Below are 18867 nucleotides of genomic sequence, written 5' to 3'. Positions count from 1 at the left end.
TTGTCTTTACCAACCGCTCTGGGATTCAGCCACAGTGATGCCCGGCAGGCTGCCCCATGAGATGTCCATTCTTGGGGGAAGGATTAAGGGCAGAAACCCCCCTGCCCCAGACGTGGCGCACTTTTGGGAGCCGAATCCGCCTCCACATTCCTCCTCCTGCCCCGGGTTCCACTCTGAGCTGGGGGATGGGGGGGCTTCACACCGACCCTGGAGAGATGAGAGGCAGCTGCACACTTCGGGTGGACACACAGATGTGTAGTGGACACGTTTCACCCTCACCTTAAAATTTATTGCGCGAAATGGTGACTTGACTTTTCTCTGTTGTGAACTTAAAGCCCCCACCTGTAACTGAGCAAAAAGGGGCTCATTCTGCTCGCCACAATCTGGTGCCAATCAATTGCAAACAAGCCGGTGGTTGAGAAAGGAAAACTTACACGATTAGCCGGCGTTGTCGGAAGATGGCAGACTAGTGTCCTGAAGAACCGTCTTCCAATCATACAGGATCCTGAGGCAGTTAGACGGGAAACGGGCGGGGAAGGGGCGGGTTAGGGATGTTGACCCTCCAGTGTGACAAACTTCAAGGCGCCACGTTACCTCTGTCTTCTGTCGTTCGTGACGGGCACCAAGGCAGAGTTTTTCTTTCTGGAGGTCGTCATGTTCCTGGGGACCTCAGAGAACAAAGTTGTCTTATCACAGCTGGGAGACTTGCGTAAGCAAGAGTCATAGAACTAGCAGATCAGGTATTTTGTAGAAGCGAGAGGTGCTTAATCATCTAGGCTGCGTGCAGGCTCGAATGTACTCACAGAGGCTAGGGAGTCAGGGTCAGAGTTACAATGTTGCTTCTTTTCCCTAAGATGGCTTCCCTCGTGTTAACTTACCATCTCGCGGTTACACACCCAGGCACTTTCAGGTAAATTTTGTCCAGGTTCCCCTGCTGAGCCAGCCTGGGGCTTGCTAGGGCCCTGACTTCCGCAGGCTGGGCAGGGTCCTCCTTGGCCTGCCCTGGGACACTTCTCAGAGGCTGGGGTGGGTGGAGTGGAGCTCTGCAAGCTCCGCCAGACCTCTGCTCCTCCCGTCCACTCCCTCCAGCTCCCCTGGGCTAGTACGCACCTGGGTGGGGGCCCAGGATGTTTGGGACGCCCTCCCAGGCCCTCCTGCAGCCTGCAGGATCAGCGGGGCTGCTCCCAGCTCCCCCTGGGGGGACACACAGCAGCCGTGGTTACTCACTGAAATGAGCGCCCTGGAGCCGCCTCCCCCCCACTCCTGCCCCCTCTGAGGGGCTACCCCTCCGTAGGGCCCTAGGGCCCGGGTCCATATCTGGGGTTAGATTCAACCCCAGGGAAAAGGAGAATGAGGAAAAACTCCGAGATATCTGTGAAAATGAAGTGTTCCCTTCATCGGTGGAAACCGGGTGTCAGTTTGTAAAGGGAGCAACAAGGTGGTGGTTTTTTTGTACCTGTGGGGAGCGTGGTGGGCCATCCCACACACATTGACGCAGGGATTTCCTGGAGCCAGCACTGAGCCCCTTTGAGATGCTTGGGGTGGGGGCGTGGGGAGAAAGGGTGGAGGAGGGAGAGAGGGAGGGGTGGGGACAAGGCAGGGACTGCAGTGCTATAGGACCTTCCAAGGTGGACAGAGGTGCCTGCCACTGAGTCGCCCATCACTGTGTGCGGGGGTGCGGGGTGTGCCCCGGGACGGTCTTGGGAGAACCACTGGAAGTCCAGCACGGGTGGCCAGCCCTTCGGAAACCCCAGGTTTTACCCGCTGGGCCCCCACAGCTGGGAGGACGCTGGGGAGAAATGGATTGTCTTGGAAAGAGGGAAGGGACGCCTGGATGGGCAGTAAAGGTGCAGGATGATGGGGGTGGTGTGAGCCCCCTCCCCCACCCCAGGGCCTGGTGACCCTCCCCCATCTCGGCCTGGTAGGAGGGGGAGGGGGCTTTAGCGAGGTGGTCCTAGGGGGACCAGAGAACACGTTTGTCAGCATTCGGGGTTTTTTAAGTTCAAAATTGGTGATTCAGGTTTAAGACTGAAAAAATGGGAACGACTCAGACTGCACAGGCAGGGGTCTCCTCCCTCCCAGGAACACCCTGCTAGCAAGGGGAGGCAAGGGGGCCTGGCTGGGAGGTGCTCCACCCCAGCAGAACCCGCATCTTCTTTACACCAGGTTGTTCACAAGACCCCCTTTTGCTGTCCTGAAATGAAATTCATACTTAATATACACGCCTACGCACAACGTTTAATAAAATACATATGCATAATGCCCTATAAAAATATGAGAAATAAAAGGACTGTGATATCTAATGCAATAGCACCGTGTGTTTCAGTGTGTCCCCAGTCCACACGACTGGACGAGAGGAGATGGTAGTAGCGTGGAGTGGAGGCGGGACCCTACACAGAGTCCCCTGCACAGAGCCGCTGTGAGTGCACCACCCGAGAACGCGGGCAACCCCAGGCGGGCTGAGCAGACAGCTCACAAACCAGGGGCGCTGTCCCCGGAGAAGACGTGTTTGAAACGGTCAACTGGGCTGACACTCCAAGCTAAACAAGAGCCTTCCTTTGGTTGAGTGACACGATACTGCATTCCCAGAAAATTCTGGGATAGTCAAACCTCGAAAAAACAAAACAACAACTTTCTGTTTAGATTTAAACAGAAGGTGGTTCTGGTCTCAGATCATTATAAACAGGTTTGTGGCTGCCCCGAGCGTCCAGCAGGGCATTGGAAAGTCCACAGGATGGTCTGGCACATCCCAGATCCCTGCCATCATCTCTAGCCTTGTGCCTCCTCAATGCCAATAGTGCCGCCGCCCATTCATATGACACTCAGAAACATGCCCACAGATCCAAACGTCCCCTATGGCAATGCAGGCCCCACTGAGACCCACCGGTTGAAACCACATGCCCACGGGCCCCCATCTCCCCCACCAAGTCTTTGGCCTGTGTCTTGCTGACTGACATCCCGCTGCCAAAGACCACAGGAACATCTGTGCATCAAGTTGGCTGTTAGAAAGGATTTATGGAGCCAGCCCAGTGGCGTAGTAGTTAAGTTCATGCGCTCTGCTTGGGCGGCCTGGGGTTTGCAGGTTCAGATCCTGGGCTAATCAAGCCATGCTGTGGCAGCATCCCATATATAAAGTAGAGGAAGATTGGCATGAATGTTGGCTCAGGGACAATCTCCCTTAAGCAAAAAGGGGAAGATTGGCAACAGATGTTAGCTCAGGGCCAATCTTCCTCACCAAAAAATAAAAAGAAAAGAAAAGATTTATTCTAGGATTTGGGTTTGTTTTACATGATTTTGGGGAGCTGCAAGGAAATGGGGCTTTGCTCAGGATTGGAGGCTGTCAGGAGGCAGGATAGTTGGGTGATGGGGTATCAAATCTTAACTGGAAGGGAGGAGGCATGAAGGAGCTGGGGTTGCAGGAAGTGCGGTCACTCACTTCTGCCAGCAGAGGGGGCTATTGGTCACTGCAGTTTGGACCAGGTCAGGTGGGGGTGGGAAATGAGCTTGCGTGTGTCTCACTCCATGTGGGTCAGAGCAGTCTGGCCGATGTTGGTGCCCTGTGAACTCATTTACAAGGATATCAACGGCCCCCCACGGGCTAAGGACAGGGCTGGGGTAAGACATAAAATTGCAGGGGGTGCCCCCAAAACTCAGTAACCAAGATAAATGATATTTTAAGGTAACATTTTTAAAAAGTGGCCTGATGAGGTGCCCAGATGTCTGTGGTCTTCTTGGCCAGAGGCTTTGTGGGGACAAGTGAGCCTCAGGTTTTTCTTGTTTGTTTAGTTTGTAACTAACGTACGCGGGCCGGGGGGCAACAATCTGGCTCTCTGGGTCAGCGTCTGCATCTCCGGCTTGGAGCTCTCGTCCCTGCTGACCTCTCAGCCCCTCACAACCCACTTTGCTCTCGTTGTCGGGTGTCCACCCTGCACAGGTGGAGGTACCCCGCTTCTCGACCCAGCTGGACACTGCTGGGGCCCGGCCCAGCCTCAAGGCTGTGATCTAATCTCTGGGTCTCTGAGATCTTTGAAAACTCTTCAGATGATTCTAAGATCCATGTTCAGTCCTTGGACCATTCGTCAAGCTGTTGGCTTTGGAGTAGGTGGCTAGTGTTCAGGTTGACCGGGACCCCCAGGGAGCGTGGGGCGGCCCGCCAGAAGCCTGACATGCGTGATGGCCCCCTACACCCTCTGCAGGAATAACAGAGAGTTTGGGGAGAGAGCTTTGAGCCCCAGGACGGGAAAATTAAGCCCCCGTCTCCCCAGCCCCCACCTGCGGATGACTTTCCTGAGCACGGAGGTCACGGAAGGAGGCTCCTGCACTGGGCGTGAAGGTTGTTTCAGCATCCGAGTCTGGCCTGGGCTCTTCCCAAATTCCTAGGGACACACACTCTCAAAACGGGGGCCCTGAACGGCCAAGAACAGAATAGAAGATGCTATCTGGGGGCTGGGGGATGTGGGCGAGGACCGTCCTCCTTGGTGGTGTCCATGGCCTTAGCAGAGAAGCAGTGGCTCTGGTCTGGCCACCGAGTGACAGGGTGGATGGTGACAGCAGTGTCTGTGAGAGGTGACAGCTGCTGAGCAGCTCGGCTGGGCCACGGGCTCCATCTGAAGGATCCTCATGCCTCCGGGGGGTTTGTCCCTTGTCACTGGCCCAGGCCCTGGCTCTCTCCTCACCCTGCAGGGCTGTGTGGCTGAGCGGGGGAAGCAAGAGTGGCTCCCACTGCCATGTCCTTCCCGGGGGTGAGCCTCCTCTGAGGGCCCCGGCAGCCAGAGAGCAAGAAAAAGCAGCCGCTCTTCAGCCACTGGAGCACTCCCTCGGGACGCCCGGCCCCTGGGGTACTGATTCCTCAGCTGTTGGTCGAGAGCCGCAGTGATTTTCCTTGAGTCCTCGCACGGGGCCGCGCAGGGGTGTCGGAACTGGTGCTGAGAGCTGCAGGGGTGAGGTTGCCCTCCCCTGACCTGGGCCCTGTTTGCACCTGCAGCGGAGTCCAGCTTGCATCTTTGAACACCTGGAGAGGGTCGGGGGTAGCCACCAGGAGCAGACAGGGACTCAGGACAGTCGGAGGGGAGGGACAAGGCTGGACCCGAAGGGTGGAGGGTGTGGGGAGCACACGGCGACCAGCAGCTGCAGGGCAGCCCCTGGCCCAGGCATGGGGACCTGCACGTGGGGGGTTATGTGCCGTGTCACAGGGACCTCACGTGACAATGTCCCAACCGAATTCTTTTCCACTGGATGGTAGCAGACTCCATCCCCCCCACACATGGGGCAATGAGGGGAACTGGGGAACTGTCTAGAGCATGCCGAAAGCATTGTCATGGGCAAGGGAGGGACAGGCTCTGCGGTGGGGGAGGGAGGTGGGCCCCAGCTGCAGGCTCTGGGCTGGAACCTGTCCCTGCCGAGCGCGGTGGCAGACACCAGGCAGTCTAGGGGCGGGATGGGGACCACAGTGGGAGGAGGTGTCCAGACCCGAACTCAGGGGTGGGGGAGGTAGGAAGAGACAGGTGAGGAATTCCTTGGAAGTGCAGGCAGGCTGTTCCCATTGATAAGGCTGGGCGGCAAGGAGGCAGCAGACCCCCGCCCTAGAGGAAAGGCAGTGGGGGAGCGAGGGAGAGGGCAGAACCCGGTAATCAGAGCCAGACAGACGGCACAGTGACCTGAGGCTGAGGCTCAAGGCCCAGAGTGACCCCTAAACCCCTCCAGCTAAGGTCCGGCCTGGCCTCAAAGGCTGGACTCGGTCTGTGGGGAGAGAGGGATCCAGAGGCGGGCCTAGGGTGACGTCTGGGCAAGAACTGCTCAGGCCGGCAGGGTCCCCAGGAGAGGAGGCCGCACTTCACATGTGCCGCATGGTCTGAGCTGTTCCTGGAAGGGCTCTCTCCCGGGGCCCGGAAGGCACAGCTGCTGGGCATCCGCAGGGACATACAGGGCTTCCAATGCAGAGACCCCAGCGTCCTGATGTGGTCCCTGCTCAGTGGGGGCTACTGGACAGGTTACTTAATCTCTTCTCCTTACCTTTCCTTATCTGTAAGACAGGTGTAATAATATCTCATGTCCAGGGGTACTGTCAGCTCTGGGGAGCCGGCCGTAAGGGCAAGCCCCCCAAACAAAGCCTGTTGTTTTGAAGGGAGCCGGTGTCCCTTTTCCAGTGGGAAGGGTGGCTCAGACCAAGAAACCCCACCTCGGCAAGCTGTGCTGCTTTCGGGCCGCTGTGCAGTGTGAACGAGCGCACGGCAGGATTGTGTCTGTGCCTTAGGAGAGCGCCACCAGCGGAGACAGCGCAGGACGCGCGGCCGGCGGGACTGTAAGTGACCAGGGGGTGCACGCTGAGCTTCCCCTTGGAGACCCTCGTGATGTCCATGGAGAGCTCCACGTCCCAGAAAGCGGGGGTGGGGGGACAACCCTCCCTCTAGGGGCTGTTGAGACATCGTGAGGACTTGAGGTGGGATCCGCATGGTGACACTAGTTGATTTGCTCACAAAGCTGCATCCATTTCCAGAAGAAAAGGGTACAAGAAGGCCACGCAAGATGTTAAACTTGACTTGCAAATCAATGCCCAAAAGTGCCACTTTGTGAGGTGGTTTTGTTGGTTCGCTCTCTTCACCGAGAAAGACGTTAATCATCTTTCTTGAAGCATAGATTTGAAATGTCTTTTCTCAGCTGACATGAGGACATCCCCACGGCAGCCTCATGTCAACGCTGGATCTGCACAAGCCACGTGGCTACTGAGGGGTTATTTTCCGGCTCCCGAGGCTGGGGGCAGACCCTCTGCTCGGAGATGCTGTGACACCCTCCCGCCAGCCCCCTCTGCGAATAGCTCAGAAAGGAGGGAGAGCAACTTGGCAGAAATAAAACACAACAGCATGAAGTCTCAGGAAGGAAGACCTGTCCTCATACCAAGTATGGGATCTTTATTCTTTAAGACATCAGGCCCCAGACACTAATTTTCACAGAATTGCTTGCCAGGAGCAGGGTGATAGGAAAGCAGAGACGAGCTGAGAACGGGGGGCAGGGTGCCCAGAGCATGGAAGGTCACATCCCAAGGTGTCCACCGGCAGCAGGCATCGCTTCAAAATTTGCATTCTGGAAACAGAGCATGGCGTGCGTCACTGTGAGCAGTCTCGTCTCCACCCACCGGCTGCCTGGTTCTCAAGGTCAAGACAGGCTTCAAGGTCAGCACTTAGCGCTGCCTTGTCCCCCAGGTTGCTGGGGAAATGTTGTGGGAGAATAGCTACATGCCCCACCACGACCCCGGGGACTGGGGCAGATGATAAATGAGATGGCCACTGCAGGGTCACCCGGTGCTCAAAGAAGAGGGTGTCATCGCTGGCTGAGGAGCTGAAAGAATGGGGACAACCAGGGAAGGGGCAGTAGGCGACTCTCCTTCCTGGTCCCAAAGCCTTATATGGACTCTGCTGGGATTTGCTGGGAAGGGGGAGGAGGCCCTGACAGCGGGCAGGGGACCCGTCCTTGATCAGGGAGCTGCGCTCAAAGGACCAGCGTGGCCCCTTCGGGTGCTGATTCTAGGAAGGCGACAGGAAAGCTATCTCCTTCTTAGGAGGTGAGGCAGCACCCCAGCCACCAGGTGGCTTGTAGCAGACCTCCACGCCCAAGATGTGGTAGGCGGGGCTGATGGAGCCAGGTCAGCAAGCTATCTGTGTGCACAGCCATCTGCTGTTGACACAGGGTTCCCCGGGGTGCTTGTCCTGCACCCACTGCACCACAGAAGGGGTGGTGCACTTCCTGCTGGGCTCAGGGTGGTGGGAAGACAGTGGGATGCAGAGAGGCGCCAGGGCTCCATGCCCAGTACTGCCACCTGTCTGCCGTCTGCTGAGAGCTCCTCACAAATGACAGAGACTCTGGGTGGTCCATTGGCTGAATATGGCCTCCAACATCAGCCCAGCTTTCCAAACCTCTGTGTTTTCCGTCTCTTTCCAGGATAGTTTTTGAACTCATTCCCTCTACATGGTACCTCGATTTTGAACACGTTTTCGAAATGATTGCTTTTGTATTTTGCACAAATCCCTCAGCAAGGGGACAGCAGGGGACAAGGGGACAGTCACTGGCTGTCCTGGGCATGAAGCCTGTGACTGAGACCTCCACCAATGGACAGCCATGGCGCTGGGTGTCCTGCCCAGGGCCCGGGTGTGTGCAACTTCCTGGGGAACTGGAGACTCCACTCCAGGCACGCAAAGGACACCCCGCATGCGGTGGGGCCGGCTCACCTGTCTCCTGCAGGGGCTTAAAGCACCAGGGCACCCGGGGGATGCTCGAGTCGAAGCAGCAGCCCCTGTTGTTGCACTGCTCGGGGGTGACCTTGGGGTAGCCGCAGTCCACCCTGTCCTTGGCGGGGACGGTACACTGGCTGGCCGCTGTCCGGAACAAAGCCCAGTCATTCTGGCTGCATTCTGCAAGTTCGCACCCTCCCCCCAGCTCCTGAGTTCAAAGGATGCGACACCGCCATCAACATCTGCTTGCAGGGGACCCTTTTCCCACGTAAATGTTTAAAGAGAAGCGTTCAGGAGGAACTCTGGCCGTCTGCTGGGGTGTCTCTCTCACTGGCGGGCTCCCAGCCCCTTGTCGGTAAGTCAGTACAAGACGGGCCTGGGTTTCCTCCAGCTGGCAGGAGCCTTTGGGAATCTGGGCTCCAAAGTTCCCCTTCACTGTTTTATCAATGATAACTTTCCCTCTTTTTTTAAAAAAAAAAAAAATGAATGTATAATAGGAGATATACATTCAATAGAAAAATCACAGCGCATCTATTTTCTATTTCTTTTCTGCATCTCCCTGTCCCCAAATTGTTTGGCTTGTCACAGTTGCCCTGTACATCCCTCAGTCTCCGATACTCATTTTTCTAGCAAGCCTGTATGTCCAAACTTCAGCATAAGTCCACTCTGCCTTATTACCTAGTTGGATTTTTCCTTAAGAAAATAGAAATCATGAGAAGTCTCTGAAACCCTCTTCTATTGCTGCCAGTCCACAATTCCTTACTCTAGTGGTTCCCAAATTGCTCATGTTGGGATCGCCAGGGATCTCTAAAAATTATTGATGCCCACTCCCACCTAGAGACATGCTGATGGAATTGGCACATCCTGGCCTCCAGGAGTCTTAAAAGCTCTCCAGGTGATTCTAACAGGCACCAAGCTTGGGAGCCGCCGGCTTCAACACGGCTTCATAGATAACCTGATTAAAGCCACACCTGATTTCTTCAAACTGGGTTAGTGGGACAGCCGCGTCCCCCACCTGGAGTTGCAATGCAATAGCTACCCGAAAATTGTCTGTATGTACTGAAATGTTCTGGAAATAATCATTTTCCTTTGTCTTTCCTTCTTGTTTTGTGAACATGCCAAAACCGTGAATAAAGACCAGTGTTGTAATTCAGAAATCTCCGGCAGAGAAGGAACAGGGAGGCGGCCTTGGGCATCGGCCGCCAGCCAGGCAGACCTTGCCGAATGCTGATTTCAGCACTGACCAGAAGGGCTGCCTCAGGTCAGTTATGGACCTTCGTGAGTCTCAGTTTCCTTGTCTGCCACATGGGGACAGCAAGACCCAATTGACAGGGCTGTTGAGAGAAGATGCGTGTGTCTGGTAAACAGCAATTATTAAATCAATGCGGGGGCTTGGTCACCTTCCACAAGCACACAGAAAGCCCCCAGGCCTGTATCTTCCGTGTCCCTCCCATCATCCTGTGTGTCTACCCTGCCACCCTCCGGGCCCTCCCTGCTGTGGGGTGGAGAAAGGTCCGAGGGGTACTCACACAGGCCCACGAACTCCCCGGCCGAGCTGGAGAACCCCAAGGCCAGGACAACCGCCAGCAGCCAGAGCACCCTGGGCTCCATGGTCACGGGCGGGCTCAGAGGACAAGCCAGGTCAGCCAAGAAGATTCATTTATACCCCTGTGTTTGCACGAGCACCTGAATCCTGTTTGTTTGGAGACAGCCCTTCCCTTGAGCTCTGGGCCCCGCCTGCCTTTCCCCTGTACAGACTGTAAAGCCCCCAGATGCTCCTCCGTCCTAAAGCAGAGAGGGTGGTTCTGACCCCACCATTTTGGTGACAAGCAAGGGGCAACTGTGGATTCCAGACTCCAGGGTTATCACCTCTCTCTCAGGGAGCAGGGCTCTGTCAATCCCCCAGTCAGCCTGGCCTGGAGAAAAGGATATAGGCTCAGTGTGGGGCTGGGCATACGTCCCAACAACCCACCCAGAAGCCGTCCGGAAGGTTCTCTACTAGTTGACAGGAGTTCCCAGGCCACTTAATCCAGGATCAGCCCTGGGTGCTTGAAAAGACAGGTGCCAACCATGAGTGAGGGGCACCGTGCGTGCGAATTTCGCTTCTCTCTCTCGACTCTCGAAAGGCAGAAATTCCTTTCCTTTTTGCTCTTTTCCAGCAAAAAAATTTTCATTGTTAACTACATTTTAATAAATGTACTACGTAATCTTGTTCAATACATTTTAATAAACACATAACACGTGCAGTTGATTTTTAAAATCAGACGATACAAAAGACCCCCGTCCTCTCCGGGGGCGTCTGTGTTTAACACTTTCTTACGTGTTTTTCCAGAAATGTTCTCTCTAGATCCGAGCATGTTTTTAACACAAATGGGGACTTATTACCTTTTCCCAGCTTGCCTTTTTTTTAAATGAAGGCTAGGTCTTGGAAGTTGTTTTATAACAGCATATCTAAGTGACACAGGAATAATGATACCCATTTTTTGGAGGAACAAACGAGGCTTAAAATTGAAGGTGGCTGCCAGAGTCACTCTAGTCGACCTGCTGGAGCTGGAGTTGGATCCACCTCTGCAGGATCTTGTCTCAGCTCCCCGATCCCAGCACCCACCCCCACGCGGCTGGCTGACCAGTGAGAACAGGAGAGTTGGGTCCCATCTTTCTTTTCTGCCTGGAACATTCTCATCCATCTCTTGAGCACTGATGATACCCAGTGACTCTTCCAGAACCTCGGGATGGACTTAGTATATCATCCCAGAACCAGGTGCACCTGGCTGGTCGAACTGAGTCCCCAGTGGGGGTCGGGTGTTGGAGGGGGGCCTGAACCACCCAAGGGTTCGCCCACAGAGCTCTCCTTCACTGAGAGACTAACAGGGCCAGACTGTGCACGCCTTGCGAACAAGGACCGTGTCCCACTTCGGGACTCCCCAGGCCCAGCCCCTCGTACTCAGCGAGCCCTCGATGAATCCGCTTAAGACGACACTCGCCATCTGGCTTGTCACTATTTCCAAGGCAAGTGCAGGCATGAAGACAGAAAAAGGAATTTCTTTGCTGTTTTCTGGGCGTTTGCTTTGTTCTCAGAGGGAGAGAGGGCACCGAGCTAAAAGATACCACCTTTATGTTACTAAAAAGATCGCCCTGGAGGAAATTCCTGGGACCTTTTCTGGGCAGTTCAATATGTGTTTGTGGGGAAAGTTCCTGTGTGCCCCCATCCTTCTGCTCCAGTGAGCTCTTGACCCAGGAACCCTGGGCTCCCCACCAGGAGCAGAGGATGCCTGCACTCGCTTCCAGGGATCACAGTCCCATAGCCGTCCCCCGCCTCCCTGTTCCACTGAGGAGAGGATTTCAAATTCCAAGGAGGAAGCTGTAGGCCCAGGCTCACTGGCTGTCGACCGCACCCTGACAGGTGGCTGCCGTGTGCACCCCTGAACCTGGGATGAGCACACACTGGCGCTGCTGGAGGCTGTCTCCTTCCTCCTCTGCAGCCGCGTCTCTGCCTGGACTGTCCTGGGAGCCCTCTCCTCCAATGCCTCCCGCCCTGGGCTTTGTGTGCTGGCGTCCCTGGATGGCTCTGAGAAGCAGCCATCTGTCCCCGAGCTCTGGGGCTGCAACCTTCCATTTGTGGGATGCGTACCCATCGGCACGTATATGTAACAAGCACGGACTAAGTGTGGATCCCAGGCCAGGCAGATGGCCCGTGAATGCTGGGGCCTAAGGACATCGGGCAGAGCCCCTGACCTCAGAGCCCACAGCCCTGAGAGGGAGAACAAGCCTTGAAGCGTGAATTGTGATGCAATGCCACCAGGGTTGGCAGGATGCCACGCAGCAGGCTTCACACCAGGAGTCAAATCTGAAGCGGGTCTTGAGGGATGGGGAGCAGCTCACAGATGGCTGAGGGTCAGAAGGGACTTCCAGGCAGGCACCCCTAACTCACCACCCCCCAGAACACATAGAGCCCACGTGGCCTCCGCAGGGTTAGCTAGTCCACGCCACCTCTCAGCTTTCTAATATTGTCACTCTCAGGTTACTCAAGCCAGCAGAGAGCTGGGTGGGAGAAGAAGGTACTAAGACATGCTAATCAACCTCCCTGGGTTGGCCCTGGGGTCACATACCTCCCGGGGAGCTTCCTGCTGACCAGCTGTCACCTTGGTCTGCAGCTGTCTTGGGCGCAGCCCCACCTTCTGTGCTCTGCATGGCTTCCTCCTGCCGGATCCTCCTGAGCAGCCAGGACCCGAGGGGAGATGTCTTGGGGAAGCAAACTTAGCGACCAGTTCAGGGATGCTGCTGTCCCTAGGGGTGGTTTAGCCTGAGGACAAATGGGTCATGGAGGCTGGCCATGAAAACCTGTTGCCCACAAACTGTGTGGGGGAGGAGGAGAGGACAGAGGGTCCCGGTGAGTCGAGATGGAGGCCATGGGCCCTAGGAAGCCCCTCATGAACCATGAGTCTCTTGCCCCCAGTACCGGGCCATTGCCCATCCGACCATGTACGGGGGGCGTGTGACGGCCCCAGAGTGTTCAGGGGAAGCCACTGTCTCGCTGCAGGTGGACTCTGGTGGTTTCAGCCACAGTGACCTCTAAATCCAGCACTCCTTCAGGCTTGGAATGATTGCTTCAGCCCCAGGTGCTATTACGAAAAGGAAAGATTTCCAGGAATGAGTCAACAGAGGACCAGGATGCCCAAAGGAGCAGAGATAAGTCAGAAATAAACAGAGCTGAGGGCCAGGAGCAGATGTGCTGCGGGCACCAGGCCCCTCCTGACAGCCCCACCCTGTGCACTCAGACGACGGGCTCCAGCACACCGTGACGGGACCTGGATATGCCCTCGACCCTCGCCCGACGCACCCCAGCCCGTGGCCCTGCACTGAGCTGTGCCCTAGGAGGACAGCCAGGGAAAGTGGCAGACGCTCCCTGAAACCCCGCCGCGCAGGCAGCGAAGTACAAAGGCACCAGGCAATGGCGGGAGGACCCAGGGCACTGCTCTCTGCCAGCCCGCAGCCCAACTGGACAGACCACTATGCTCTTGGGCTGCAGATTGCTTCCCTGAGAATTAAGCCATTGTCACTAAGGGACTTGCAAGTGTGCCAGGGTGGCTCGTGTCCTCCCCACATCCGTTTCCTTCCTGGAACTGCAGAGCGTGGCTTTCTCTGGAACAGGGTTGGGGCAGGTGTAACTATTTAACTTGAGATGAGGTCAGACCGGAGTTGGGTGGGCCCTAATTCCATTCTGGCTGGTGTCCTAATAAGAGAGATGCAGACACAGAGGGAAGACGACATGAACGCAGACATGCAGGGAGATGCCATGTGGCGACGGAGGCCGAAACTAGAGGGATGCAGCTGAGAGCGAAGGAACGCCAAGGACTGCAGGCCCCCACGGGGAGCCGGAGGAGGCAGGAGGGCTCCTCCCCTGGGGCCTCAGGGGAACTCAGCCCTGCCCGCACCTTAATCTCAGACTTCTGGGCTCCAGGCTGTGAGAGAGGAGATTTCTGTTGTGCAAACCACCCAGTTCTTGGTCGTTTTTATGGCGGCCCCAGGAAGCCAGCGTGCCAAGGCACGTCTGGCTCTGAGAGTCTGTGTGAGGGGAGGGGATGGACACGGTTAAAGACTCGACAGCTTTTCTCACCGGGACCCTCTCCTTTACCACCCGGACCCGGCTCCCTGAGCTCCACCCGGTGCTTGGTGCCCCCGCACCCAAGACCCTGCCCCCTTCTGCAGACTGCAGCTGTGACTCCGCACCATCTGGGGGCCCCGCCTCTGGCCTCCCTGTGCACAGTTGATTGCTGGTCTTTGTGAATCGTTGGCTATAATGAATCACCAGGTGTTTGCTAAATCTCCTCCTGAGCTCCCACGTGATTCATAAATAATCCCCACGGGATTTTTGATTCCAATTTCCCTGTCTCAGGGGAGGCTAAGGGAACACAGGCTGGCAGGGGATGTTAAGACTCTCGCTTCCTGGTCAGGGCCACGGCCAGGCTTTGTTCCCAGAGGGCCAGGGCAGGGAGCAGCCACTCGGGGAGGCCCAATAGGGAGGTGATTGTGTAATGAGTTATCCAGATTGGGACGCTTTTCAGAGTGTATGGGGTGCTGTTAACGATTATGCCAGGACAACAGGTGTGAATGGGGCCAAAAGGACGAGGCCCATCTACCAAGGGGGACCCCAGCAGCCTCCTCACTGGGAGGCAGCCATTTCCGATTCTCACTGGAGCGCTGTGTGACTTTGAAGGAGCACGGACATGGGCATTCTCCAAAGTCCGGGAAGCAGACACAAGCCAATGGATCCACACACGAGTGTGTCATGTTCCATCGCATCCTGACATACGTGCTTGTGCGCTGGTGGGAAACATGCGCGTGGACGTGAGTGCGTGTTCTGGCCCTGTCTTCAGGCTGCTGTAACAGTACCGCAGCTGGGGTGGCTTCTAAACGACGTTGATTTCTCACAGTTCTGGAGGCTGGAAGTCCAGGATCGTGGCGCCAGCATGGTTGCCTTCTGGTGATGGCCCTCTTCCTGGTTCATCCACGGTGCATTCTTGCTCACAGACCTTTCCACTGCACGTGGTGGAAGGGGTGAGGGGTCTCTCTGGAGCCTTATTTATAAGAGCGCTGATCCCATTCATGGGGCCTCCACCCTCAAGGCCTAATAACCTTCTAGGAGGCCCCACATCTTAATACCATCACACTGGGGGTTAGATCTCAATTTCCAAAGGGGAGGGACATGAACATTCAGGCTACAGGAGACCCTGTAAGCTGGGTAACCACACAGGGCTCGTGGGATTTCATCCTTAAGCATCTTTGTTTTCATCTCCTTCTCAGTGAAGACTGTTCTTTCCCTTTGGGGATGAAAAGTCAGGTGATCCTATGACCCCTGAAGTCACAAAACATAGCTGTCCTTCAGGAACAGAAGCGTCCAGTTCCTCGTGATGGTCAAAATTCTGAACTTGATTTCATTTGATGCTATAAAGGAATTACTGGTAATTTTGTGACAGGAAAATAGTATTGCAGATTTATGAGTGTGCATCTGTACGCACATTCAGATATACACATGCATGTGTGTGTATATATATTCTTAGCTCCTTGGGATATATACTGGAGTATTATGTTACAATCTGTGGGGTTTCGTTCAAAATAATCCAAGATGGAGGAGAGGAGGGGACGGATAAAAATGAAACAAGATTGGCCATAAGTTGATCATTGTTGAAACTAACGAGTGGGCACAAGGGGGTCATCAAACTATTATCTCTACTTTAATATAGGTTTGAAATTTGCCATAATTAAAAGTTAATCTTCTCTCCTCTCCTGACTTGCTCCTACAAGGGTAGAAACCCCGGGCTGGCGGGGGCAGGGCTGGGAGAGGTACGGGGTATGGGAAGTTCTTCCTAAACTGGTTTTTCCCTGGCTGCTCCACTCTCTCTGGGCCCATCAGACCTTTGAAACAAACTCCTTATCTCAGGGGCTGCTTTGGGGGGCTCGTTTGGGATGCTTTACCTGCAGTTTCTTTGATGCTGGGGATGAACTCCCCCAGCTCATCAACTCCTCCTCCCGTCCCCTGGAAATGTGGTGAAGTCTTGAGTTTCTCTGGGATGACGTCTGTTCACACCTCAAGCGTCCACACCTCTAGTGTGAGTCTTAGAGTGGCTGCACACAGTTCTCTTGGGGCCCATGACCGTCTCTGGTCCACTGAAACATTTATTCATCCTCCACCCCAACAAACTGGGATGCAGGCAGATCCTATGGCTCATCCTGTTCCTTGCTGGACATGAGTCTTCTCGGGAGTCACAAACCAGCCTTCTGTCATCTCCAATATGGTGGACATGGACCAGGCTCCCTCGGTGGTCCCACCACCGCTGTATTCACCAGGCTTGAGATTAGGGGCAGACACACCCCACGCTCCCCCTCGGGGCAAGATGGAAGCGGGAGGACTCACAGCACGTGAGCCGCTCTCTCTAAATCTCCCACGTCATTTTCTCCAAAATTCCCTTCCCCTGAACTTCCTGTAGCTTCAACGCAGGTACCATATTGGAGAATGATCTAATGAGTCATAGCCAAGTTATTTTTTAAATTTCATGGTCTGTCATCTCACTGTGAAACATGACATCTGTTGTTTCTGGATGGCTCAGCTGACCCTCCACTCTATCAGCCCAACAGAAGCTGATATCAGAGCAATAGGGGAGGTTATAACTATATTTATTCGTTGGATTCTGTATTTAATATAAAACCCAAATGTCAATGCGAACAATCCATAACCAATGTATAAATCAAAATTGGGGTGAGTTCATTATAAGCCAGATCTGGGGCCAGCCTTCCTTCCCCAAGGAGGGAAGGGCACCAAAGAAATGGGGTGTACAGAATGGTTATATGCCATCAAAGAGCATTTATCACATATGATTGGAATGTCCCTTTTACAATAGTCACAAGACTGCCTAGCTGGCACAGCGATTCACACAGCAGGTAGTAGGTCTGCTCTCTCGGTGAACATAGCAGGAAGCAGGTCTGGTCTTGAGCTGGGTGGTCACAAGGTAGGCACAGCAATCAATTCCTAGCCTAGGGAGTGATGCTTATCCTTAAGGAAATGCCAATGTGGGGGAAGTTGCGTCTTTATCTAAAGGCCATTTGTTCTTGTCTTTGGGACACAGCACATGCTAAAGTAGATATACAATGCATGCTCAATGGCCACGTCAGGCCCTTTTGGAAAAAGAAGGTCAGGCCGAGTTAGTTTTACACCATTTGTTTATTACACAGACAGGAGTTCTAAATTTGTTTCCTGAGATCCTCAAAAGGGCAGATCATTGGGACAGACACTAGTGAGAGAAAACACAGGAAATGACATCCATTTCCTTCTTGGGGGGGCTTTTTAGAGTAATGAAAGGCTAGATATGCAAGCAAATCATGTACTTTACTGAAGCTCCTGAAAGAAGACCACTGATGTAAAGGAGGCGATTTTCTCAAAGTCAACATATATATTCAATGAATTTTTTATCAAAGTCCCCAAGGGAGATTTTTATGAAATGCCACAAATAGATCCTAGGATTTATATGGAAAAGGTAAGTGGCCAAAAATATCCAGTAAAAGTTTAAAGAACAAGCAGCAAAAAGAGGAAGAGAAGAATCTGAGGTTTCTATACAATCAGAAATTAAGACTGATTAGGAAACTACTGTGTTAAAGCAGGGGAGGAGTGGCACAGAGAGAGGATCTGAGACAGCTAGAACAGGGCAGAAAGCTCAGCAATAGACCCAGTCATGCAAGGAAACTTGGATAATAATATATTTCATATCAGTGGAGGAAGAACGAATAATTGAATAAATGGTGTCGGGACCATCAGTTATCCATATTAGGAAAAGATAAATTAAGATCCCTACCTCAAACCATTAAGCATCTTCTAATTATCCATATTGGGAAAAAAAGGTACATTTAGATCCACAATGTACAACCCATTAACCCAAACCTGCAGAAGAATTAAAGGCCCAAAAGTGAAAAGTAAACCTTAAAGTATTAAAAAGAAAATATAGATGGCCAACTAGCTAATACGAGACCAAGTAAGTGATCATGTTGCATGCTAGTAATCTCTGGATCAACTGTGCTCTCAGTATGTCCCCCATGCCACATACCATTTTCCCCTTCACCTCAAAGTACATCAGAGAAAACAAACTAGAGATAATGCCTCCAACTTCTTAAAAATGACCACTAGTTTGTTCAAAGAGCAGGTAGTTCCAGCAGAGGAGAATAAATGGCCTATTAGATTTTTCACTAAAATGTAGAAGAAGAATGATCAGAATGGAAAGTATCTTACAAATCGTGAAACACAGCCATACCTCCCACCTGTGTAGGGGATGGGAATTGGCCACCCCAAGATATGTCTCTTTGGCGTGAGGGTTATTTTGGGCTGGTTACTTTTAAAAACTGCAGATAGGAAAGAAACTCTGAAAAGTAGAATTTACATACCCTTTGTTAACAGACATTTACATTTGTAAAGGAAATCTCCGTCTGTAAAGGTGTCTCCCTCTCAGTACCAGGAAGAAGGGGGGACGACCTTGTCTCTAGAAACTCTTAATCAATGAGAAAGGCAAGGACTTAAATCTGCATAATAATCTCACTCTTGTTTACTGTACCTGTCTGGTAACCTCCTGTAACTGACTCCCCCACCCCTAACATCCTCCTTTGTCTTTAGCTGAAGATGATATTTAAGGTGATGGCTTTGGCCATTTTGATGAGTTACTCAGTTTGCCTGAGCCTCTCCCATGTATACATGTTCTAAAGTTTTGTTTAACTTTCTCCTGTTATTCTGTCTCATGTGAATTTAATTTGTTCTCTGGCCAGAAGAACCCAGAGCTGGTAAAGGAAATGTCTTCCTCCCCCATACCTGGTTCTTTCCACCACATCCCCAACGATTGTTAGCTCAGCAACGTAGAGAGTAGATTTTAGGGAATTCAAAAGAAATTGAAAGCAGATCCCACCCTTAGGAAATGTATTGTTTGCCAAAAGCAAAAACATACTGGACCATCAAAACTGCAAAGAAAATGTGTAAGATGGCCCAAACTGGAGCCTCCACATGATTCCTTGAACCCATCTACACAGGGGGAAGGGAGATTTCTCCGTATGGAGGAGAAATTCCTCATGGTTGGCCATCTTTCCAGGGCTGCTGCTTGCAGGGACT

At 53.4% G+C, this 18867-nt stretch overlaps 1 protein-coding gene across 1 annotated transcript; it reads right to left on the bottom strand.

Moving 5' to 3' along the window:
- Positions 1-6866: 6866 nt before the first annotated feature.
- TFF3 (trefoil factor 3) lies at positions 6867-9839 on the bottom strand. Its single transcript, XM_046651757.1, has 3 exons — positions 9755-9839; positions 8223-8369; positions 6867-7080 (listed from the first exon to the last, which is right to left on the bottom strand). Exons 1-3 carry the CDS (start codon positions 9834-9836, stop codon positions 7067-7069), a joined length of 243 nt encoding a protein of 80 aa, XP_046507713.1. The 5' UTR covers positions 9837-9839; the 3' UTR covers positions 6867-7066.
- Positions 9840-18867: the final 9028 nt, after the last annotated feature.

This window comes from Equus quagga, unplaced genomic scaffold (assembly GCF_021613505.1).
Source record: "Equus quagga isolate Etosha38 unplaced genomic scaffold, UCLA_HA_Equagga_1.0 73442_RagTag, whole genome shotgun sequence".
Classification (NCBI taxonomy): domain Eukaryota; kingdom Metazoa; phylum Chordata; class Mammalia; order Perissodactyla; family Equidae; genus Equus; species Equus quagga.
This window is presented reverse-complemented; position numbering and strand designations above follow the sequence as displayed.

Bases quoted from the DNA above. Each gene is read 5' to 3' on its own strand.
- TFF3 (XM_046651757.1), bottom strand. From the start codon at position 9,836: ATGGAGCCCAGGGTGCTCTGGCTGCTGGCGGTTGTCCTGGCCTTGGGG. The intron at 8,370-9,754 runs GTGAGTACCCCT...TGTTCCGGACAG, and splicing joins CGGGGAGTTCGTGGGCCTGT to CGGCCAGCCAGTGTACCGTC.